Source organism: Prionailurus viverrinus, chromosome B1 (genome assembly GCF_022837055.1).
Source record: "Prionailurus viverrinus isolate Anna chromosome B1, UM_Priviv_1.0, whole genome shotgun sequence".
NCBI lineage: Eukaryota > Metazoa > Chordata > Mammalia > Carnivora > Felidae > Prionailurus > Prionailurus viverrinus.
The window spans coordinates 1,838,433-1,861,014 of NC_062564.1; the positions used below are offsets into that span (position 1 = coordinate 1,838,433).

The 22,582-nt window shown below is 54.4% G+C and overlaps 1 protein-coding gene across 1 annotated transcript in view; it reads left to right on the forward strand.

Annotated features, from left to right (window-relative positions):
* The first annotated feature begins 350 nt into the window (after positions 1 to 350).
* MYOM2 (myomesin 2) overlaps positions 351 to 22,582 on the forward strand; it is an 83,646-nt gene continuing 61,414 nt past the window's right edge. Inside the window, exons 1-5 of the mRNA XM_047856717.1 lie at positions 351 to 402; positions 16,035 to 16,153; positions 18,460 to 18,603; positions 22,071 to 22,209; positions 22,327 to 22,484. Of these exons, the coding sequence (XP_047712673.1) occupies positions 16,047 to 16,153; positions 18,460 to 18,603; positions 22,071 to 22,209; positions 22,327 to 22,484 (548 nt within the window). The 5' untranslated portion in view covers positions 351 to 402; positions 16,035 to 16,046. The remainder of the gene's footprint in view (positions 403 to 16,034; positions 16,154 to 18,459; positions 18,604 to 22,070; positions 22,210 to 22,326; positions 22,485 to 22,582) is intronic.

The following is a 22,582-nucleotide window of genomic DNA, read 5'->3' on the forward strand; positions in this document are numbered from 1 at the left end:
TACTATCTTTTCACCGCCTGCGGTCTAGTGGGAGGCTGCATATTTGTGTGATCTGATGTCACAGGGCTCATCGGTGACCATCTCTAGGATGCACGCTTGGAGTGTCAGTCCAGGACCACGTGTACGGCCACTTATTCGGCGTCATTATCTCTCCTTTTAGTCAGTTTGCCTGTGGCCTAATGGGTGTCTTGGCATGATGGCGGTGGCCCCAGAGGGACTTGCTGGAGGCTGGCGCTTGAGCCCCTCGGGAGAAGAGGCCGCTGTGCGATGGCAGCTTCCCCACGGCAAACAGACTCGAAGAGCCGGACACCACGTGAGGACCCAGTTCCTGAGAATGTGCTGGAGAGCGGGGTTCATCCTAAGCCAGGCACATCCAAAAGCTCAGCTGTCTGAGGATGATGGGTGAGTGTTGCCTTGACCTCCGTTTAACCCCGAGAAGAAAGTTTCCTTCATCCCACCTCGTTATGCGGGTGGAAAAAGCCATGCTCTCTGCTGTCCCCAGGGGAACTGGGGACAGCTGTTAAGGGCACAGTCTTAAGGTTTGCGTGGGCCGGTAGATTTGGAGTAATCACAGCGTCAGCTTCCTGGGGGAGATGCCTCCGTGCCTCGCCCGCTGCGGAAGCCCAGTCTCATCACAGGGGCCCCCGCCCGAGCACAGCCTGCCCTTAGGAAGCAGGAACAGACCACCCCGCTGGGAGTAGCAATGCCAGGGAAGTGACACAGGATTCTAGGGACCCTTTCTGACTTTCACGGATTTAAGAAGAATTTGCCCCCAGAGCCTGCTTTTGTTATGCATCAAGCCTAGGGTCTCAGCAGACGTGACCCAGTAACTACCCCTGGAGGTTTGGCCAGAGTCGAGTGCAGAACAGGATCATGGCCTTCACCTTGACCTTGACCTGGGAACCACCCCTCCCTGGAGGCTGAGTAGCGATGGCCTTGACATCAAGATACTTAAATTTTGGCTCAAAGTCATTGCACAGCCCTGTGACCCCGGACAGTTTTTCCTGTCCCAGCCTCCAGCCGCCCCACCCTCTCCTGGAGCCCAGGGGCACTTGGCTGGTTCCCTCTCCGGCAGGACAGGCCGGCCCTGCCAGCTGAATGTGCGCACGAGTGCCTTCCATCCATTTTTATTTTATTACGACCACTCTTCTTCCAAGCACATGGCTGGGCCGCATTGTTGGTAATCTCTAAGCCACTAAGTGCTTTCGGAATGGAATCCTCTTGGCGTGGCCGGCTTGTGCTCTGGTTCCCGTTTCCTGGATCCTATTTGGAGCCAGGCAGCTGGTGACTGTGTCCATGTGCGGGGACGCTCCCTTCCCTGGGCATGATCATTCAGGATTGAAATCGTAGCGTATTGGGGCTTAAACGGGGATCATGTAATCCAAGTCTCACTTTACCAGCGGGAAAGCCAAGGCCCAGGGCGGTCGAGGAGATTCTGCCCGGGTCACGCAGCTTTGACAACAGATTAGCAAACTTACCAGCCAGGCCCGGAGCCAGTGCCCTTGACGACCGGCTCGGGGCTCGGTGGCCAGATCTCGGCCTCTGTAGCCTCGCTGTGATTATTTAATGACATCGCAGAGATAAACTTCCCATTAATGGAGGGCTGTATCTGTAAATAGAAACCTGCAAATAGAATCTACAGGATAAAAAAAGGTACTTGTTGAGTTTCTGTGATGCACAAGGCACCGTTTCAGTCAAAGTCGGGGGATCTGCACCCACTTTTGTCTCTCACAACCCTGTGGTCACTGGGTACAGTTCGTTCGGGAGAAAGGAGCCCGTTGTATGGTTTTGACTCAGGCAGGTGGACGATTCGTACGGTTTTAAATATAACCACGCGTATCGCATCCACGGCCACGTTTTCATCTTTTACATTGAAATACAGTCAACATGCGGTGTTCTGTTAGTTTCTGGCGTGTAATATGATGACTCCACACTTCTGTACATCACCCGGTGCTCGTGTTGAGTTTTACCGAGATGCAGAAGCCTGTGGTGGTCTAACGCAAACCATACGCGACCTCGGTCTTGGCCTCTCTTCTTCCCGCCTGGATCTCCGCACCCCCTTTGGGTTTCTCTCTGCCGAGAAAATGTTTACCCCCTACCTGGTCCGGAAGATCCTTGTGAGTCAGAGAAGAACTTGTAACTGCTAAGTGAGCTGGGCTACGTGTGTCCACGGCCCTGGGCCCCAACACCCCACCTCGTCGACGGGTACGACGGAGGTCACGCCGGGCAGAATGCACATATGATACCTGCCGAGGGCTGCCTGCCAGGTTTCCTAGGCTGTGTTGATTTACAAAACATGGAAAAACTTCGGGCCTCAGTACAGAGCCATTGAGCGACGCCCAAATACCGACCAATCTAGTTGCTTTGATGTTTGGGGAAGGCTATCGGTTTTATCACCGCTCAGTTTCTTATTGATAAAAAAGGAGGCACATTAACGAATTTATTTGGTTTACTGGTTTGGGAAGTGAATGTTTCTTGAGGTGTATCTCTGCACCTCCGGGGATTGGGAAAACACCCTGTGTTCACGGTCGGCTTGGAGAGACGGTCGTGTGGGGCAGTGGCCGTAAGGAATGTGTGGCTGCCTGTCGAGGCAGGGCCCCTGGGAGAAGGAAACACGGCTCTCGGGAATGTGTCACAAAGGAACCTGACAGACTGGGGTGGGAAAAGGCATCTGAGAAATGGGCGTTTGAGGGGGAGTCTGAACGGGAGTTAGGCCGGGGGCCGGAAGAGGCGGGAGGGACCGTGCGGAGGAAGGCAGGGCCAGGCGGGGCTGTGGGTGAGACAGAGTGGTGGCGAGGGTGCCACGGGGTGACTCTCCAGGTGTGCACTCTGAGACACTTGTGTGGGACTTGGTTTGGAGGACAGTTTGTAGCCTGCTGGGGCACGCGGTGGGATGCGGGAGGCGGGGCGAGGTGGCGCCCGGGCGGTGTGGACGGAGGCGGGTGGCAGGCTGGACGGGGTATCCAGGAGGGACGACGCCTGGGATGTGTGGCCTGAGGAAGGTGTCCACGGCTTACGGCTGGTGCCACTCAGGGGTAGGGGACACTGACAGAGGCCAGATGGGGAGCTGCAGGGAGAGCACGAGTTTGGTCTTTGACCTGTTGGGTTTGAGGTTCCATTTACTCTTCAGAAGAAGGCGGAGAGGTTGCTTGACATCGAAGCCTCGCCCCTCAAAAGCCGTGGCCCAGCTGCGGACGAGCAGGGAGGGGGCGTGAGCCATGCCCTGCAGGGGCTGGAGGCAGGGACAGGGGCCCAGGGAGCATGGACTCCAAGCGGGAAGACAGTCGGCGGGCTCGGAGGATGGGGACAGGTGGACAGCGGGAGAGCAGGACAAAGGCTCTGGATTTGGTGGCCATGGTGACGTCCAGCTATTTTGGGGTGTGATGTGGCAGGAGTGGAAGGCAGGCTGGACTAGACAAAGGGTTTGGGGTTGGTGAATGCATGGAAAAATGTGACCGTATGCAGCTCTTTCCAAGGTCTGGCTGGAAGGACAGGTCAGCAGCTGCAGCAGGATATGTGGCCGAGGAAAGGGTCTGGGAGGTTGGAGGACATTTGGGGACTATGGGGACATATCCGGGGGGAGGCACTGAGAAGCAATGGTGTAGAGGGTGGGGGCGAGAGAAGAGCCTCAGGGCAGGTGTGGGGGGCGGGGCCCACAGGGGAGGAGAAGTTATTTGCATAAGGTGAGGGGGAGGGACTTTGCATGATGTTAGGGGGCCCTGGAACCTATTTAACTCCTGTGTGACTTCGAGGTCATCGTGCTGGCCCAAGAGGGGTCTGCTGCCTCCTGACTGCTGTGTGCGGTGGGGGCCAGGCTTGTCCTGGGGGCGGGGGCTCTTTTTATTTTCCTGCCTTTTTTTGCCTGGTTGTTTTATTTTGCATATTTTCTGTTGTTATATCTCCAATATATTCACTGACCTTTTCTTCTGAAATAATATGCTGTTAACCCCATCAGTGCACTGAAAATATCTCAGACGTGGCCGTTTTCACATACAAAAGTTTGACTTGGATCTTTTTAACATTTTCTGTGTTACTTAGTGAGTTCGATCTGTGTTCCACCTTCTGGAGCTCACGGACATGTGAGAGCAGCCTTTCTCCTGGGGCTAATGGTGACCCAACTGCTGAGTCAGTGCAAACATCCCATGAACCAGGAGATCGCCCTCCTGCCTGAGGGGCACCCAGAGTGTTCCAGACCCTCTGTGAGCTCCGGGAGTTTCCACACATGAGGGCGTGGAGTCCATGCATGGGAGGGCATGTGGGCCAGAGGGGGAGAGGGAGAGCAACGGAGTGTTGTTAAAGCTCTTTATTAAGTTCTTACCATTGGTTGTATTTTTCAGTTCTAGAATTTTCTTTTTATCCTTTAAAAAAATCAATTCTGGGAGAAAATCTAGATGACTTCGAGGACAGCAGTGACTTTTAGACACAACACCAATGATATGATCCATGAAAGAAATAATTGATCAGCTGGACTTCATTAAAATGAAAAACTAACTTCTGCTCTGTGCAGAACATTGTGAAGAGATCGGGCGGAAAGTCACAGTTGGGGACAAATATTTGTAGAAGACATCTCTGATAAGGGGCTGATATCTAAAATATATAAAGAACTTGTAAAGTTCGGCAAGAAAATGGAAAACCCGATTTAAAAATGGGCAAAAGACTTGAACAGACACCTCAGCAAAGATGAAAGGCAGATGGCAAGTAAGCCTATGAGATGTTCCGCGGCACATGTCATTACGGAGATGCAAAGTAAAACAACGCTGAGGTGTCACCTCACTCCTGTTAGAGAGGCTCAGAACCTGAGCACTGACCACGCCCAGGGTTGGTGACAAGGGGGAGCCCCAGGAGCTCTCACTCACCACAGGAGGGAATGCAGAATGGGGCAGACACTTTGGAGGACAGTTTGGTGGTTTCTTGTAAAACCGAACATTCTCTTACCATGTGATCCAGCAGTGGTGCTGATGAGTTGAAAACTCAGGAAAACAAGTTTCATGAATTGAAAGTTTTATGTTCACCTAAAAGCCTGCACATGTATGTTGATAGCAGCTGTATTTATCCTTGCCCAAACTTGGAAGCAGCCGGAATGTCCTTCAGTAGGTGATGGCGACGCTGTGGTCCATCCAGACAATGAAATATTATTCAGCACTAAAAAGAAATGCGCCTTCAAGCGGTGAAAAGACACGGAGGAACCTTGAATGTTGACGCTGAGGGAGAGGAGGCTGTGTGCAAAAACAACGTACTGTGTGATTCCAACTCTGACATTCCGGGAAAGGCAAAACTATGGAGGCAGGAAAAGATCAGTGGGGGTGGAGGAGGGCTGGACAGGTGGAGCACAGAGGATTTTGAGGGCAGTGGGACTATTCTCTGTGACACTGTAATGGTGCACGCGTGCCATTATATATTTGGCTAAGCCCACAGAAAGCACCCTGCCAAGAGGGACCCGGATGTAAACTCTGGATGATGACGTCGTGTCCGTGTGGGTTCATCAGTGGCAACAAAGGTACCATCTGGTGGGGATTTTGATAGTGGAGGAGGCTGTTCACGCGTGGGGACACGAGGTGTATGGGAACCTCTGCACTTCCCATTGAAGTTTGCCATGAACCTAAAACTGATCTAAAAAATAGAGTCTGTTTCAAAAAGAATAAGGAGTAAATTACAAAAAATATCCATGCTGTTCTTTAAAAAAATACAGTTCTCTGGTGAAATTCTCCATCTTATCCCCTTTTTTTCTTGAACATAGTAATTGCAGATATTAAAAAAATGTGTGATAATTCCAATGATTTGGAAATCTGGGCTCTTTTTATATGATTGGGTTATTCTTTTTTTTAAAGCTTTTATTTATTTCTTTGAGAGCAGGAAAGATGGAGGGAGGAGGGGCAGAGAGAGAGGAAGAGAGAGAATCCCAAGCAGGCTCTGTGCAGTCAGTGCAGAGCCCGAGGTAGGGCTCGATCCCACAGACTGTGAGCCGAAGTCAGGACTCCGTCACTTAACTGATATAGCTGCCCCCTGTGATTAGCATATTCTGGAGGCCTTTATACTGGGTTGAATAGCCACCCCCAACCCCATTCACTCCCACTGGCCACACACCATGTGATCTTATTTGGAAGTAAGGTTCCTGCAGATATAATTAGTTAAAGATTGTTCTGAGATCATACGGGATTATGGTAGACCCTAAATCCGATGTGAGTGCCCTGATGAGGGACAGAAAAGGACACAGAAACAGGAAAGGAGACGTGGAGACAGACACCGAGGTGCCCGAGACAGAGGCATCCACGGTGGTGGATGACAGGAGGCCATCAGGAGCTGGAAGAGAGGAGAAAGGATCCCTCCTGGAGCCTGCAGCGAGCACAGGCCCCCGACATACCGAGTTTTGACATCTGGCCTCCAGAACGGGGAGGGGCTACATTTCTGTCTTTTTAAGCCACCAAGATCGCGACAGTCATTACAGCACCCACAGCAAACAATAGTCTTCCTGTTTAGTGAACTTGGCCTGAATGACTGAAGTTGCCTTAGAGATATTGTCCGGGTTCGGAGTGATGCTGGTCTCATGGAATGGGGCCACCTGTCCTGAATGGCAGCGGGGAGATGGCACCTGGATCCACTGGGTCCTGAGGACAAGCAAAGCCGGTTGGAGGAGCAGGAGGCCCTCTGCCTCCAGGGTGCCCCCACTCTGTTCAGGGTCCCCGTGGAGAACCTGGGTTGTTTAAGAAGGCCCTATCTTTTTGGAGGGTCTAAACCCCAGTGCTGGTCTCAGTAGCACCATGGGCCCACTGGAAACCCTGCTTTGCCTCTTTACTACTTTTTGTTTGCTTTTTGCTCTCGCGGTGCATTGTGGTGAAAGTCAGTGCCTCGCCCTGGGCTCACATCCGTGGGCCTCGCCCTCTTCCTGCATCCTGGCCTTTCACGTCCTGCACGCGTCCTCTGACTCAGGCTCCAATTTCTCTCTCCCCAGCCCTGTGACACTGCTAGAAAGCTCCACTGTTCTCTCAGCTTCTTAGAGCGGGTCTCTGCCTTCCTAGCTTTCAGCCAGCCAGGAGTTGGAAAATGTCCAAAGGTCAAGAACAGAGTGCGGGAAGACGCAGTTCTCTCTAGGGGCCTTAGCATCTCTCGTCCTGGCTGATCGATCGATTGACCCACCTTATCTATCTTCTATCTATCTATCATCTGTCAGCTATCTGATCTCTCATACATCTATTCTTTCTTTCTCTCTCATCTCTTTCCTTATTTATATTAAAATTTTTTTTAAATGTTTACTTTTGAGAAAGAGAGAGAGAGAGGCGGGCAGAGAGAATGGGAGAGAGACAATCCCAAGCAGGCTCTGAGCTGTCAGCACAGAGCCTGATGTGGGGCTTGAATTCATGAACTGTGAGATTGTGACCTGAGTAGAAGTTGGACGCTTACCCAATTGAGCCACCCAGGTGCCCCTCCTTATTTGTATTGAAGCTGAATTTGTAGTTGTTCTGGGTAAGAGTCTTGTCCCAACAGGAGCAGTTGTGTTACGGATAGAGGGGTAATAGACGTACTTGTATGTACAGAAGTGTGGTCTACTTCAGACATCTGGAGGAGGGGAGAAGTAGTAATTCACCTTCGCGGGGAGATCGCCTGACACCCCGACGCCCAGGGAAGCGATGTGGAAACCTCTCCACCAGGTGTTCCAAGCTGGCCGTCCCTGTTGGGGCGATGAGAACAAACTGTCAGAAATGATCACAGCGGAAACAATACAAAGACACCCACCAAGAGTGCGCGTGGCCTCAAACTCCTCCGCATCCTCGCCGACGACTGTTGTTTTCTGGGTTTTTGTGGTTGTTGTCTGATGCTAGCTGTTCTGACAGACGTGAGGTGGTATCTTGTTTGGATTTGCACGTCTCTGATGAGGAGGGATGTTGAGCATCTTTTCATGTGTCTGTTGGCCATCTGTGCATTGTCTTTAGAGAAATGTCTATTCAAGTCCTTTGCCTCTTTTTTTAATGTTTATTTTTGAGAGAGAGAGAGACAGAGACAGAGAGAACAGTGGGGGAGGGGCAGAGAGCGGGAGACCAGAGAATCCAAAGCAGGCTCTGAGCTGTCAACACAGAGCCCAAGGTGGGGCCTGAACTCACGAACCATGAGATCCAAAGCCGGACGCTCCACCGACTGAGCCCCCCCCATTTTAAGAATCAGATTTTGCCCAGTTTAAGAATCAGATTGTTATTTAAGAGATTTCACACAGAAGTTTCGTATTTTAAGCAGATTAAAATGGGATCGAGGCAGAGACGGCCGTATGGCACTTAAAAGCGTCTCTGTTAGAGTTTCACTAGCTCAGATCTGAAGTGAAGCCAGCCGTCGTGGGCAGCCCCGAGCTCCGCACGCTCACGGGCCAGGAGGCGAACGTACCGGGACCCTCGTGGACGTGGCGAGGGGGGCATGGCCCTGTGAGGCCTGTGTAGGTGGCAGCTGCTGGGAAGAGAGCTGAACAGAGCCAGTGAGCTGAGCTGAGGCAGGACACCTGTTTCGGCCGAAGCCTAGGGCCGGGCGGGCCGGGCGGGCCGGGGGCAGCTCCGTCCTACTGCAGCCAGACCACCGGGATCAAGTTCTTTGGGATGAAATGAACACCCCCTGTGCCAGAGAGATGACCAGTCGAGGGGGAGTCAGGGAAGCCTGGGGCTGGGGGTCCGGCACCCCAGCCCGTCACCGCAGCTGCTGTCCGTTAGGGCCTTGACGCGTGTCAGACACATGCTGTCTCTGGGCAGCACTGGGGGACCCACTTCAGAGACGAGGAAATCCAAGCTAAGGAGCGTCCCACGGGCCGCGTGGCCCACAGGTGGCCAAGCCGGGCGCAAGTCTTGGCGTGCCAGGGCCCGTGTTTCTGCCACCCCCCACGTCGCGGCCCCCTGGATGCTCCTTTTCTGTGTGGCCTCATCCTTTGTAATGTAGAACAGTTAGGAATATCCGGCCTGTTGGATAGACATTTTCTAAAATACATCAGGCCATTTTTTTGGTTGTTGCTTCCTAAGAGTATATGGAAGTTAGCAAAATACCTTAAGAACAATTTTGCTCCTTTTTTCAAATACTCAAATAGATTTTGTGACCTGAATATCAGTTTTGGGCCCTGCGCTAGAATTTAATGAAATCCTGAGGACTTGACTTTGCCCCGTGAACCACGCACCGTACCCGGTTCCTCTGATGGAAAATATCGGGTGCCACTTGTTAGCGTCCCGTGTCCTTTTTTACGTCATCTGACACTTCTCACTGATGCCGATTTCGCTTATCGTTTGCATGGCGCAAACTCCAGCTGTGGGTTTGGAAATAAAATCGCTGATCGTTTTTCCTATGTGTCTGTCAGGATTCTTTGGGTCGCGCAAGATACGAGCCCGCGTCCAGGGAGCTTCAGCAGAGACTTTGGTGGTCCTGTAGATGGGGAGGTCTAGCGGCCACTGCCGTATGGCGTGTCTGAGCACACGGGCGGGGTCCCAGCCTGCCCGCAAGTGCCCCTCACAGTGCCCTTGGCGTCATCTTCTAGGACAGCGATGGCTGCACCGAGACAGGTGGGTCTCACCTCTCAGTGAGGGGGACTCTCTTCCCGTCAGGGGCCTGCTCTGTCCAGATGAGTGTTTGGCTTCCCTACGTAGTGTGGCTGAGACGGTGCGCCTTTCCTAGGGCAGCATTCTAGGAGGCGAGCTCCTACCTTATAGGAGGGGCCGGGGCAATTCTGAAATGGACGGTGAGGAGCATGAGAAGCTGGTCCACCTCTGGTCCCGTCAGGAGACGGCCTCTCCCTGCAATGAGATTGTTTTCTCAGAAGAGGCTAGTTTCCTGGGACTCAGTTGGCTGCGATGCCATCTGATGGGAGATGGGCCCCTGGAATCGTCCTTTCCGCACTGTGGGGCCGTGCCTGTGGGCGGGGGGCAGAGCCCACCATGGACCGTCTTGCGGGGCTCACGGACGAGGGCAGGATTGGTCTCCTTCGAGAAGGTGCCAAACAGGTAACACACCAACTACCTGTGTTTATTTGATACCCATTTAACTAACATTTATTACATTAAAAGCTAGGCCACTGGAACACTAAGTGGGAATAAGGCCCCGAATAGAAGCGTGCAGCCCCTGACCAAGTACGTCAGGGACTCTCAGCTAAGATTTACACACTCATTGACCTGCGTTGCTGGTCCTTGGCTGTGTTCCTGATACACCAGCTGTGCGGACACAGAGGGTTTTTTTAGTGCCCAGGCCCTTCCCAGGATAGTATTTTCTCCAATGTTTGTAAGAAACGTAAAGACAGCTTTCCAAGTGGGGAAAACAGAGAGGAAGACCAGCTGGCCGAAGGTCACACGGCCTCCGTGGTGAGCTGTGGTTTGACCGCAGTCCTCTGGATCCTGAGGTCGAGGGCCACGGCCACACGGCCCCTCCTCTTGGCGATTCGTGCCAGGTTACAGCCCGTGGCCGTGCCAGGCATGTGTTATTTATATTTGGACACATGCTGTGCGAAAAGACGGACACCCTGCAATTATCTGGTTGTTAGACGCAGCGCACATCTGTGGTAATAACTATAAATAAGACGTAACTTGCCGACTGGGCTGGCTCCTCTTTTAGGAGGACAGTTCCTGCTAAATTAACCTCAGGATGAGACCAGAGAAAGCTCGAATCGTTTCTGGAATAAACACAAAACAAAACAAATCCACACACCCAAAAAGCCACAGAGGCTGCCTTCCTTTCCTCCAGGACCAGAAGCGCTCAGGTGCCCTGGGGACAAAAGGCAAATGCCTGCTGGCAGTCTGGCCGTCATCAGACTCCTCTGGAGGTGGCAGTCTATGATCCAGGGAACCTGTGTTTCCACAGGATTGAAGAGAAGTCTGAGAGTTTATGCATAAAAGTTAAAACGCGTCGGGAGAGCCAGCCACGTGGATTGCTGGCCCGTCCCTCTTTTCCTGGGGTTCTCCCCGAATTGTCACACCCATGCCCGGGGAGAGACAGGTGCGCTTTGCAGACAGGACAGGCACTGTGCACTTTGTGATTTTGATTTTTTCCGACTCAAAGAATTTTCCCTTTTAGATCAGGCTGATGACTTATGGTGCAGGTATTAGTTCGGGGCGAGGCAGTCCCTGTGGCTATATATAGCGCCTCCCAGGCCATAAATGGGAGGGAGGGCTGGGCACTTGGAGGCAGAAGTAGCTGCGCTTTCCTCAGCCAGAGCCGCGTCGTGGGCGAGCCAGGCCGGCAGGGCATCTCTCCTCTGTGCCGTTTTCCTTTCTCTCTGGGTGAGTCCCCTTTTCTTCTTTCCTTCTCTAACCCGGGGCTTTGGAAGAAGGAATGACGACGCATGCCGAGCCGGTAGCAGTCAGGTGTCCGAGGTGGACCTATTCGGGGGAGGGCGCTCCGTTGGACAGACAAGGCAGCCAACGACTCGGTCTGCGTCTGTCCTTCCCGGACTAGACTTTACGCTTCCAATGCTTCCCGAGGTCACGGTCGCGAGTGTTATCGGGTGCGACCCGCTCAGGGCACCTGCCGGCTGACCCGAGCTCTACGGCATTTCTCACTGGGGCCCGGAGCCCGTGCCCTTTCTCCAGAGTCTGAGCCCTGAAGGAGTCTGTGGGGGCAGTGCAGATTGAAAAGGTGTGGAATAAAAGGTATTTTCTGGAGAGAAGGAGGAAGCAGGGACATTAGTGTGGCCTTGGACCCTGGTGTCTGGGGGAGGGGAAGAAGGCTCACTGCCAGCTCCCCACGTCGCCTTCTCCGTGCTCTGTGATGAGCGACAGTCCTGCAGAGTCTCTGGGCTCGGTGCCCTCGGCGGAGCCCGCGTGCTCCCTCCCGCCCTTGGAGGTGCGTCCACGAGGAAGGCGCTGGGGCGGGGGCCTGTGCGCAGAAGGGTCACTTTCCCAACTCCCGGTCTCAGCTCTCGCTTCCCGGACACAAGTGACACAGGCATCCAAGAGCGAGTGGAAGAAAGATAATTGAAGTTTTAAGTAAACCAGGTCTGGGTCACATTTGCAGCGAACTTACCGGAAACTAACACCGAACGGGGGACCTTCACCCACACAAAACCCAGAGACTCTGTGCGTAAAAGTTCACGGCACTGGAATATTTCCGGAGCTGTTGGTTTGTTTCTAGTTCTCTGAACTTGTGAAGAAATGGCAACCGTCTCTCGTCCAGGAAGCTGCACACGATCTCGTTGCTTGATCGAATTTGATCCTGCTTCGGCGTCAGGACACAGGGACTCGGGGTCCTTGGAAGCCGGAGAGCCCTGTGGCCGCGAGGGCAGGCCTCTGCCGTTCAGGTCACGGTTCCTAAAGATGATTCGGAGGAATGCTGGAGAAATTCAGCCGCCAGACATTAGATGTCAAACCGTGTTAGATTTGTCATCGAGGCTGATTTTAAGAGTGGTTCTGTGCTCAGTTGTCTTTTGGTGCAGTCGTTCGCAAAAAGCTTCGGGGAAAGTAGACCTCGGTGTGAATGAGGGTGGGTACAACGTGTCTCGGGGCCTGAGGGTTGAGTTACCTGGGGGGCGTCGGCCCACTGTGGGCGCCAACCAATCCTTTTCCTTCCTCTAGAAAAGCTTTCACTTGGTACGCTCATTGACTTGGACATTTTTAGCTGCACAGGCCACGGCTTCTTTTATTAAATGGAAATAAATGCATTGTGGTTGAAATGCGTCCACAAATTCAATTTCTTCTTGGTGGCAGGGAAGGCGGGTTCCAAATATCGTTGGCAGGAAGGGATCAGGTCTAAGCATGTCACAGACGCACAGTCTCCTGTACTTGAGGACAGGCTCGCATTTCACTTTGGTGTCCTAATTCCCAAACGTGTCAACAGCGTTCCGTGAGTGGCGGGGATGGGTGTGGGCAGGTGGGCACAGAGTCACAAGTGCAAGGTGGGACGTCGGCTCTGTCTCCGACGAGCCAGTGACCCGGGCAGATGATTTTTACCATCTGAAACTCAGTTTCCTCGCAGGGAAGGCTGAGATCCACCCGGGACAGAATGAGATCATCCGTGGCAAGTTGTGGAATCGCTCTGTGGTTTCAGATAAATGCCTTGCGACCCAAGGCTGCAGCTGCGAGCATGTGCCGAGCCTGCGGGGATCTCAGCATGCCCGGTCTGGGGCGGTCAGGGACAACGCGGAGGCGCTGAGACGTGAGGTCCACTGGGCGGGGAAGAGGTCGAGTGGCCTGGACGTGGGCCGCGTGGTGGTCCTGCCGCTCGGTCTGGGTCACCCAGGGGATCGGGAAAAGCCAGCACAGGCAGGAGGAGCTGAGGTCGCTGGCACAAGGCTCAGATGTAAGACGTGACGTCATCCCTGGGGCAAGGGGGGGCCTCTAAGACGGCCCCGTCCTTGACATGCAGTGGTTCTGTGATTCAGGCGTGGCCGCCACGGGGCAGGGGCTCCACGTGTTTGTGGCATGAAAAGTGGGCAGAAGTGAGGATAATTGCATTTGCAGGGTCCTCGGAAGCCCCTGGTTTTGATGGCCGTCTGCACAGTGTGTCGCGAAGTGAGCAGAGAGTAGATGTGGGATCAGTGCAGTGAAGTGCTCTCTTCCTGCCCTGCCCAAGGCCTTCTGGGGTCGGGAGAAACAGCGATAGCAGGTCTAGGAGTCGGAGCGAGGACCACCGGAGCCGTGTGCGCTCAATTCCGGCCCCGCGTTGCTAATCAGTACAAAGTGTGTGCTCCCTGAACGGGGAGTGTTGAGGACTCCCAGACCCGCACGAGCACACGCCGAGTTAAGTCAGAACAGAAGCACGGGTCCCCTCGAGTGTGTATTACCCTCCTCTGGGTGCCGGCTGCCACAGTTTAGACATGTCAAGGTAGCATATCACCTCTTATCGTCGGGGCCGTTTCTGGGCTCTTCCCTTCACGGAGAAATGCAAGCGCGTTTGAAGGTTGACTCAACGGCAACGTTAGCAAGTATCGAGATGGGACGTGACCACCTGGCATCACAGCACCTGCGGGCATCGTCCTGGATTGGTGCCGTAGAATTTTCCTCCGGCCCTGCAGGTGCGGTGGGAGAAGCCCGAGACAGGAAGCTGGTTCAGAGTGGTGCAGCGTGTCCCCCGACCCTGGTCTGACTTCGGTTCCTGAGCTTTCCGCAGCACACGGGGGACTCCGGACGCAATCAGTGGAAGCCACGCGGTTGTGGGCAGGAAGCTTCTCTTGAAGATTCACCTTGCTGCACTTGCCGGAGAACCCACGGGGATGCCATCGAGGACGTTTCAGATAGTCAAGTGACAGAAAGCATTTTTTTCAGGTACCTTTTCCTACCCACAGCGTCCAGCTGGAGAACAGCGACAGCATGTAGCGTGACGGGGACAGCTGCCGATTTTGGTTGTTGGAGACCGTGTGCCAAACGTTCCACAGAATCCGTTCAGAACCCCAGGGTTACAGCAGCGAGAGAGTCACCCGCGGCCACGTCACTGGGCGGGGCTCAGGATTTAGACCTCGGTCTGCCCGATGTCAAACCTGTGGTCTTGGCCTCAGTGCTAGAATACCTGTGTCAGAGCTGAGGTGGGTGGAGAGGTGCCTTTTTCGCTGTGTTCCACTAGGCGCCACGCTCTGTTGCATATTTGTAATCAGATTTATGCTGTAAAACACATGCCCGGCCCTCAGTGGACCCGTGGAGGTTGGTTGACTGGTTGGTCTTTAAGAGGAAACATTGGTATTCATGTGGCAAAGGGTCAGAGGTCCAGAAACAGAAGTCTGAAGCCCTTTCTGCATGATTCCGGGGGAGCATTGCTCCCGTCCCCACCCCCAGTACAGTGGGGGTGGAGATAATCCCTAAGGATCTTCCTGAGCCCTGCGATTCTGTGACTCTGGGAGATCACAGTCTACAGGGATCACCAGCAGAGCACCTGGAGGGTTTTGTAACACCCGTGCCAAGGTCTGAACGGTGGCGGAGGCCAGGCCGTTTCACCTCAGAGCCGCACCTGCGTGTTGACCACTCCTGGTCTCCGTTCCCGTTGTCCCCCAGCACTGCCTTGCCTCTGCGTTTTCTTCTTCGAGTGGGGGGGATGAACTTACACACAAAGGACCAAAGTGGAGCTCGGATTGAGAATTCCTTCGCCCCTCGGTTTGGGGGGTTAGGGGTCACCGAGATGGAGGCATACTGCCTGTGTCACGCTTCGGAGACGGCCAAATAGCCCAGTGAGAAGTGGCGCTTTGTTCATTGTGGGTGCAGGTGGCCCCGTGGCCAGGTGCCAGCACTACTGCAAATTCCCAGACGCCGCACCGCAGGACGAGTTCTCAGGGAGTTTGACCAAGATGTGTCGCGTGCCCGCGCCCCCCTGGCTTCCCTGCTGGGCTCAGCCCTGCTCCCGCCCACCCCAGCCGTGGGCACCTACAAGTACCCTGCGGGATGTGATTTTAGAAGCGTGGATCTGGACAGCGTCCTGGAGACGAATTCCCTTTCCAGGTCACCGTATGTGGTTACGAGCTTTCCAGAGTGATTTCTTGTCCCGTCTCTTCAAGTATCCTGAGATCCTGTCTCCCCGCCTCCTACCTGCGCTCATGGGATGCCCTTCTCTCTGCCCCGTCTGCATCTGTCAGCCTATCCATCTGTCAAGGCTCTTCTCAAATGTCACCTACTTCAGGGGACCTCATTTGGCTGCCCTCTCTCCTGTTACGTGTGCCCCCTCCTAGCTTCCCAGGGCGTGTGTCCCTCTTTCCGCCCTTATCTTGTATTCTGAGTATTTGTTTACTTCTCTAATCTGTGTTTTACCTATTTTTATCCTTGTCACTCACACTGCCTTTCACGTTGCCTTGGATAAACGGGGTGTTGTGGAAACATCTGGTGAGCTCACAATGAAAAGAAACCTACAACCCAATCTTCTAATTTCCAAAGAACCCAACAGAAAATGAGGTCGGACCCCAGGGAACTTGATAGGTGTCTGGTCTCCCAGCCCCAAATTATTTTCACTTACATAACGTTTCTTCCATCCGTCCCTCCCCCGAAGGGGTTTGATGGACTGAAGTTGGTTTCCCCCCTTGGGACAACCCGACGTGTTGGCGTAGACACTGCCCGGGCAGGACTGCACGGGGGATGGAGCTCAGCACCGTCCGCCTCCCTCCTTACTCGTAGGTACCCACCGAGATGTCACTCGCCGCAGTGCCCCTCTACCAGAAGCGACACAAACACTTTGACCAGTCGTACCGCAACGTTCAGACGAGGTACCTTCTGGATGAATATGCTGCCAAAAAGTAAGCTGGAATTCAGCGGCTAGACTGGGAGGGGTTGGGTCGTGGGGGTCTGGCGTCCGGTCCCCTGCAACCTGGACGGGAGCGTCGGGAGGGTCAGAGATGGCAGGCCGCCTGACGCCCGCGCCCAGCACCCCAGGGGAAATCTAGCTCTCCTGGCTGCACCAGAAGCTCCGGGTTGCGCACCCGGGATCCCGGTAGATGCTGGCGGGTCCTGGCAGATCCTGGTAGATGCTGGTAGACTGGCTCTGAGCCCCTGGTGTAGATGATGAACACAGAGACTTTTTCGTAAGTGCTCCTTGACTTTGCTCTTCTCTACACATCTTCCAGAACTAGGATCCGGAAAGTCTAGGGCGCCTGGGTGGCTCAGTTGGCTGAGCGTCTGATTCTTTTTTTTTTTTTTTTTAATTTTTTTCAATGTTTATTTTTTTGAGAGAGAGAGAGAGACAAAGCGTGAGTGGGGAGGGGCAGAGAGAGGGAGACACAGAATCCGAAGCAGGCTCCAGGCTCCGAGCCATCGGCACAGAGCCCGACGCGGGGCTGGAACCGGTGAACCGTGAGAGGCCGCTTAACCACTGAGCCACCACCCCAGGTGCCCCGAGTGACTCTTGATCTCGGCTCAGGTCATGATCTCACAGGTCGTGAGTTTGAGCCCCACGTCAGGCTCTGGGCTGACAGCGCGTATCCTGCTTGGGATTCTCTGTCTCCTTCTCTCTGCCCCTCCCCGGCTCCCTCTCTTGCTCTCAAATAAAACCAAACAACAACAACAACAACAACAACAACAACAAAACCAGTCGGCACAAGGGCGGTGGGAAGGGCCACGGGAAGAGCGTCAGAGGGAGGAAGAGCTCATGAGGCAGAGTGAAGATCACGTGGAGGCCGATACCCGTAATTTTGCCGCAATAATACGCATAGCAAAACCGTACACGTATCCGCTGCCGAGTGGGCTGGCGTCGAGCCGCAGATCCGGTGGTTTCCGAAGCCGGCGTCCTCGGGGACCCGCAGCACGTGCCTGTGTGCCGAGCCCGGGATTGGCCTGGGCCGGTTAGACGGCTGTGCCGAAGGACGGACAGACGCCGCGGGTGTGCCGGCCCGGCCCGGCCCGGGGGCTCGTGCGTGTCGCCGACACCCTATATTTAGACGCGCCCGCGGCCCCGTGTCCTTTGCCATCCTTGTGACACACAGCCAAGCGTTCGCAGCGCTCCCGGCAGCCTCCGGGAGCCTCAGATCCCCGGAGATATATATAATCGTGGCGCTGGGCCAAGAGCGCCGTGGAAGGCGCTGGCTGGCACGGATGGAAAATGGCAAGGGGGAGGGCCGACTCACGCGCGCACGCGCCCCTCCGGGCACAGGCACGTGCAGACGGGGGCGGAGTTCCGTGTGCGTGCACGCATGCGCATGTGTTAGCTGTGAGCGTGCACGCACCCGTTTGCGTGTCTGCGCGCGTGTGCGTGCTCCTTCACGCCGGTGTGCCGCCGCTGGGAAAGATGGCGTGTCTGCCATGATAACTTTGTGTACTGTTTTTAATTTTAGTTTTTATTATTTTTTAGCATTGTTTAAACACTTTTTTAAAATGTTTATTTTTGAGAGAGAGACAGAGCACGAGTGGGGGGAGGAGCAGAGAGAGAGAGGGGGATGCAGAATCTGAAGCAGGCTCCAGGCTCCGAGCTGTCAGCACAGAGCCCGACGCGGGGCTCGAACCCACGAACCGTGAGATCGTGGCCTGAGCCGAAGTCGGACACTACACTGAGCCACCCAGACGCCCCTACCATTGTTTTTAAACATTTACTTATTTTTGAGAGAGGTGAGAGAGAAAGGGAGAGGGAGAGCATGAGTGGGGGAGGAGCAGAGAGAGGGGAAGACAGAGGACCCAAAGCAGGCTCGGTGCTGACACACAGAGCCCCTTGTGGGGCTTGATTTCAGGAACCGTGTGACATCGTGACCTGAGCCGAAGTCGGACGCTTAACCAACTGAGCCACCCAAGTGCCCCTGCTTTTAGCATGAAAACATTTAAATTCAAGTTAGCTAACCTACAGCACAGTCCCGGCTTCCGGAGTAGAACCCAGTGCTCATCTCTTACTTATGACACCCGGTGCCCGTCCGCCAGCCCCCTCCTTAGTGTGGTCACCCGTCTGGCCCATCCCCCCCACCTCCTTCCGGCAGCCCTCAGTTGCTGTCTGTATTGCCGAGCCTCTTACGGTCTGCTCCCGTTCTGTTGTACCTCATTTTCCTTCGCGCGCCCTGCGTGCCATCTGTCACGTTTGCCCGTGTACTTCTCTGACGCGTCCGATTTCTCCGCGCTCACCCAGGCGTACCTCCACGCAGTCGTCCGTCCAGAGGAAGTCGTCTTCCCAGAGGGCTTCCGGCCAGACGGCACTGGGGACAACGTGCAGTATCTGTGCGAAGAGGGTGAGCACCGAGCTGGAGGAGGAGGAGCAGGACAAGAAGAGAAGGTAACCCCCGCCTCCCCCAGACTGCCTGCAGAGGCCGCGCAGGCCCGCGGAGTCACCGCGCCTCGGGAGGGAGGGCCTGAAGGCCAGAGGGGGGGACAGTGACTGGGCGGCAGCCAGACGCACACCCGAGAGAGCCTGGAAGGCCACACTTGCTTCTTTTTTATTTTTTGTTTTTAAAGAAATTTTTAAATGTTTATTTTTGGGGGGCAGGGAGGGGCAGAGAGAGAGGGAGACCCAGAATCCGAAGCAGGCTCCAGACTCTTGAGCTGTCAGCACAGAGCCCGACGTGGGGCTCGAACCCACGAACTGTGAGACCATGACCTGAGCTGAAGTCGGATGCTCAACCGACTGAGCCACCCAGGCGCCCCGGTGATGCTTGCTTCTAACAAAAGCATAAGCTCCCGCTGCCTGCTTATTCGTCAGTGACATCACCTCAGTGGACCCTAAGAGGATAACTGTCGCAGAAGGGAACGTCGCAGACGGGGCCGCGTGCCATGTGTGCGTTGCCACTGGCATCCTGTATCAGGTCCCGGTCGCCGTCCCACGTGGCACTCGCTAGCTTTCCACGCACAGTGGGATTCTCACGTTAAAGCCCTAAGACCTGGCGGTTTGAAGGTCATGTGGAACCCCCACCGACAGCCTCCTGAGCTGCTCAAGTGGGGCAGTGAGGTCGCCGACTCCAGGAAGGCGATCTTCCTGAGACGCCCCGGCATTCCCAGGGGTGTCCGTGGGGAAACCGTCGTGAGGGGCCCGTAGACGGCCGTGCCGTGCATGTCAGGGGACTCAGCTCATGGGGAAAATGTCACGGGCGTGACATGGATTAATAGGGACGTCGGTCTTAAAATTATTTCCAGATCAGAGAGGCAGGTGGTGATCTTAGAAGAACAAAATAGTTGGGTGGGTCATGAGTGCTTTATTTCATTCCTGCTGCTTCCCCCCTCACCTCTCCCTCCTACTTCTAGAAAATTTTCTCGATATCTCTAACACATTGAAAACCTAAAAGAAGAATGAGATTTTGGTAAACAGGTTTCATTTTTGATGAATTTCACGATGGAAGGATCTGTGTAATAAAAATGTACAGCTGAAGAGATTAGCCCTCATTTTTAATCTTTGAGCGGTCTTTTAAATGCCTTATGGGAATTTTGACACATGAATTTCATTATAAAGTGAGGATTTCTTTTGTAAGAGAATCATTTCAAAATGTGTACGTTAGAGGAGTGCCTGGGGGGCTCCGTCGGTTAAGCGTCTGACTTTTGGTCTGATTCAGGACATGATTTCACGGTTCTTGAGTTCAGGCCCCGCGTCGGGCTCTGTGCTGACAGCTCGGAGCCTGGAGCCTGCTTCAGATTCTGTGTCGCCTTCTCTCTCTGCCCCTCCCCCACGCGCTCTGTTTCTCTCTCAAAAATAAACATTTAAAAAATTTAAAACGTGTACATTATAAAACTCTGGATTTTCTGGTATTGGATTATTTAAAAAATGGTTCTACCCATAGTTAGGGTTCAGGTGCGGGGAGTGAGAGGGCTAGAGCTTTATAAGTTTATGAGCCATTCCTTGTGTCCTTGAACATGCCACAAGAACTCTCCACTCTTCAGTTTTCGAGGGAGTGAAATGGGGGGGAAGGTCGACTTCTGTTGATCTGAGAGGTCAGGGATTCACGTGGTTTTGGCGATAATGACTTTGGTGACCTTCTGGCTGTGGGAAATCTTTCTGGGATACACGAGGCTACTCGCCCGAAGTAGGAAGCTGACTCATGGCAGGTATGTGGGTTATAACCCGTGTCTCCCCAGCTCATTTTGTTCCTCACCTCCTGCGGCAGAAACTAGTTTAACGCGTGGGACAGATTGGTTGGTGCTCGAGAGATGAACCCGTGGGTGCATCCGTTGGAATTACCACTGTATCTTCACGTAAAATAGGAACCCAAGACTCGTCGGGAGCTCTGCACATCTCAGCGTGTCCTCCTGGGGGATACGTGGATTAGAAGCAGCCCTTTCATGCCCCTGCTTCTGTGCTAGTGAAAGACGGGCCTCTGTGCATCACACAGGCTGTCTGTGGGCTTGCAGAAGAGGGCCAGAGGCCCGGACACCTCATCACAGAGCAGCGGGGATGCTCCCTCAGCGGTTGGGGGGAGGGAGAGGGAGTAGGAGAGAGGGAGGGAGAGGGAGAGAGAAGAAAGAAGGAGAGGGAGGGAGGGAGAAGGACAGAAGAGAGGGAGAGAGAGAGGGAGAAGGGGCAGGAGAGGCGGGCCGGGAGCGGGCCCGGCCCTGTTGGGCTCACAAAGATGGCACCCGGGCCAGATCAGCCGCACCTCGTTCTCTGCTCTCATAGATGAAAGGAGCTTCATTGTTTGCATCCTCTCTATTTTCCTGGAACACAGGTTTGCTTCCTGTCTGTAGCTGTGGATTCAGGAGGCTTTAACCCAGTCCTAAATTCACTCAGAACAGCAGTCTCCCCAGGAGAACAGGCGGTTTTTATAGGATTCCGCGCAGGAGGAATCTCCCGTCGTCTGCGTGGGCGCCTCAGCGTGGGGTGTCAGACCCCTAGGCCGCCAGATGCTGACTTTCTCCCTTTTTCAATGTTTATTTATTTTGAGAGAGAGACAGTGCGAGTGGGGGAGGGGGAGGGGAGAGAATCCCAAGCAGGCTCCACGCTGTCAGCACAGAGCCCGACATGGGGCTTGAACTCACAGACTGGGAGATCAGAACCTGAGCCGAGAAAGAGCCAGGCGCTTAACCAACTCAACCCCCAGGTGCCCCCTCCCTTTTTAAAAAATGTTTGTTTATTATTTTTGAGAGAGAGAGAGGGAGGGAGAAAGAACACGAGCATGAGCGGGGGAGGGGCTGAGGTAGGGAGACACAGAATCCTTAGCAGGCTCCAGGCTCCGAGCTGTCGCCACAGAGCCTGATGCAGGGCTCGAACTCGTGAACTGCGAGGTCATGACCTGAGCCAAAGTCGGATGCTCAACTGACTGAGCCCCTGGGTGCCCCAGTTGTATTTCAATTTTAACTTTTTGTGTGTTTATAAAAAATAATGCATTTTTGTTTCAATCCCTGAATTTCCTTTTTTTTACATTTTTTTCGATTTTTTTTTTTTTTTTGCGAGACAGAGAGAGAGAGAGAGAGAGAGAGAGAGAGAGAGAGAGAGACACGGAACATGAGCAGGGGAGGGGCAGAGAGAGAGGGAGACACAGAATCGGAAGCAGGCTCCAGGATCCGAGCCGTCAGCACAGAGCCCGACGCGGGGCTCGAACTCACGAACCGCGAGATCACGACCTGAGCCCAAGTCAGACGCTCAGCCGACTGAGCCCCCCAGGCGCCCCCCGCATGGTCTCATTCACGCCTCCTACACCTGCCCTCGTCACAGCTCTGTGTGGTGCAGGCTCACCAGCGCACAGAGGTCTCGAAGGAGATAAACACAGGCAGACGTGCCCTTTTCGGTGTGTCCTGAGAATAATGTCCCCTCTCCCGCAGGTACCAGTCTCTGGTGGCTTCGTATGGAGAAGCCAAGCGGCAGCGTTTCCTCCGGGAGCTGGCGGAGATGGAAGAGAACGTGCACCTGGCTCGCTCACAGGCGCAGCACCAGCTGGACAGATACGCCATTCAGCAGATGGTAGGGGGCCGCCTGCGTCTCCGGGAGAGGCGCGGGCCTCGCCCTGGGTGCTCCCGATGCGTTCGCGCGGCCTGTTGGCGGGGCAGGGGCGCTGACGCGTCCTCGTCCCCGGGACAGGTGGAGGACAAGCTCTCCGGGGAGAGGCACTCGTACGAGGAGCGGATGCGCAGGGCCCCCGAGATCCTGGTGCGCCTGCGGTCCCACACCGTGTGGGAGAGGATGTCCGTGAAGCTGTGTTTCACCGTGCAAGGCTTTCCCACCCCCGTGGTGCAGTGGTGAGTGCTGTTCCCGGCCCGGGAGGGCTGTCCTGTTCTCGCCCTCTCTTTTTAATGATGGTTTTTTAACGTTTATTTATCTTTTTCAACGTTTTTTT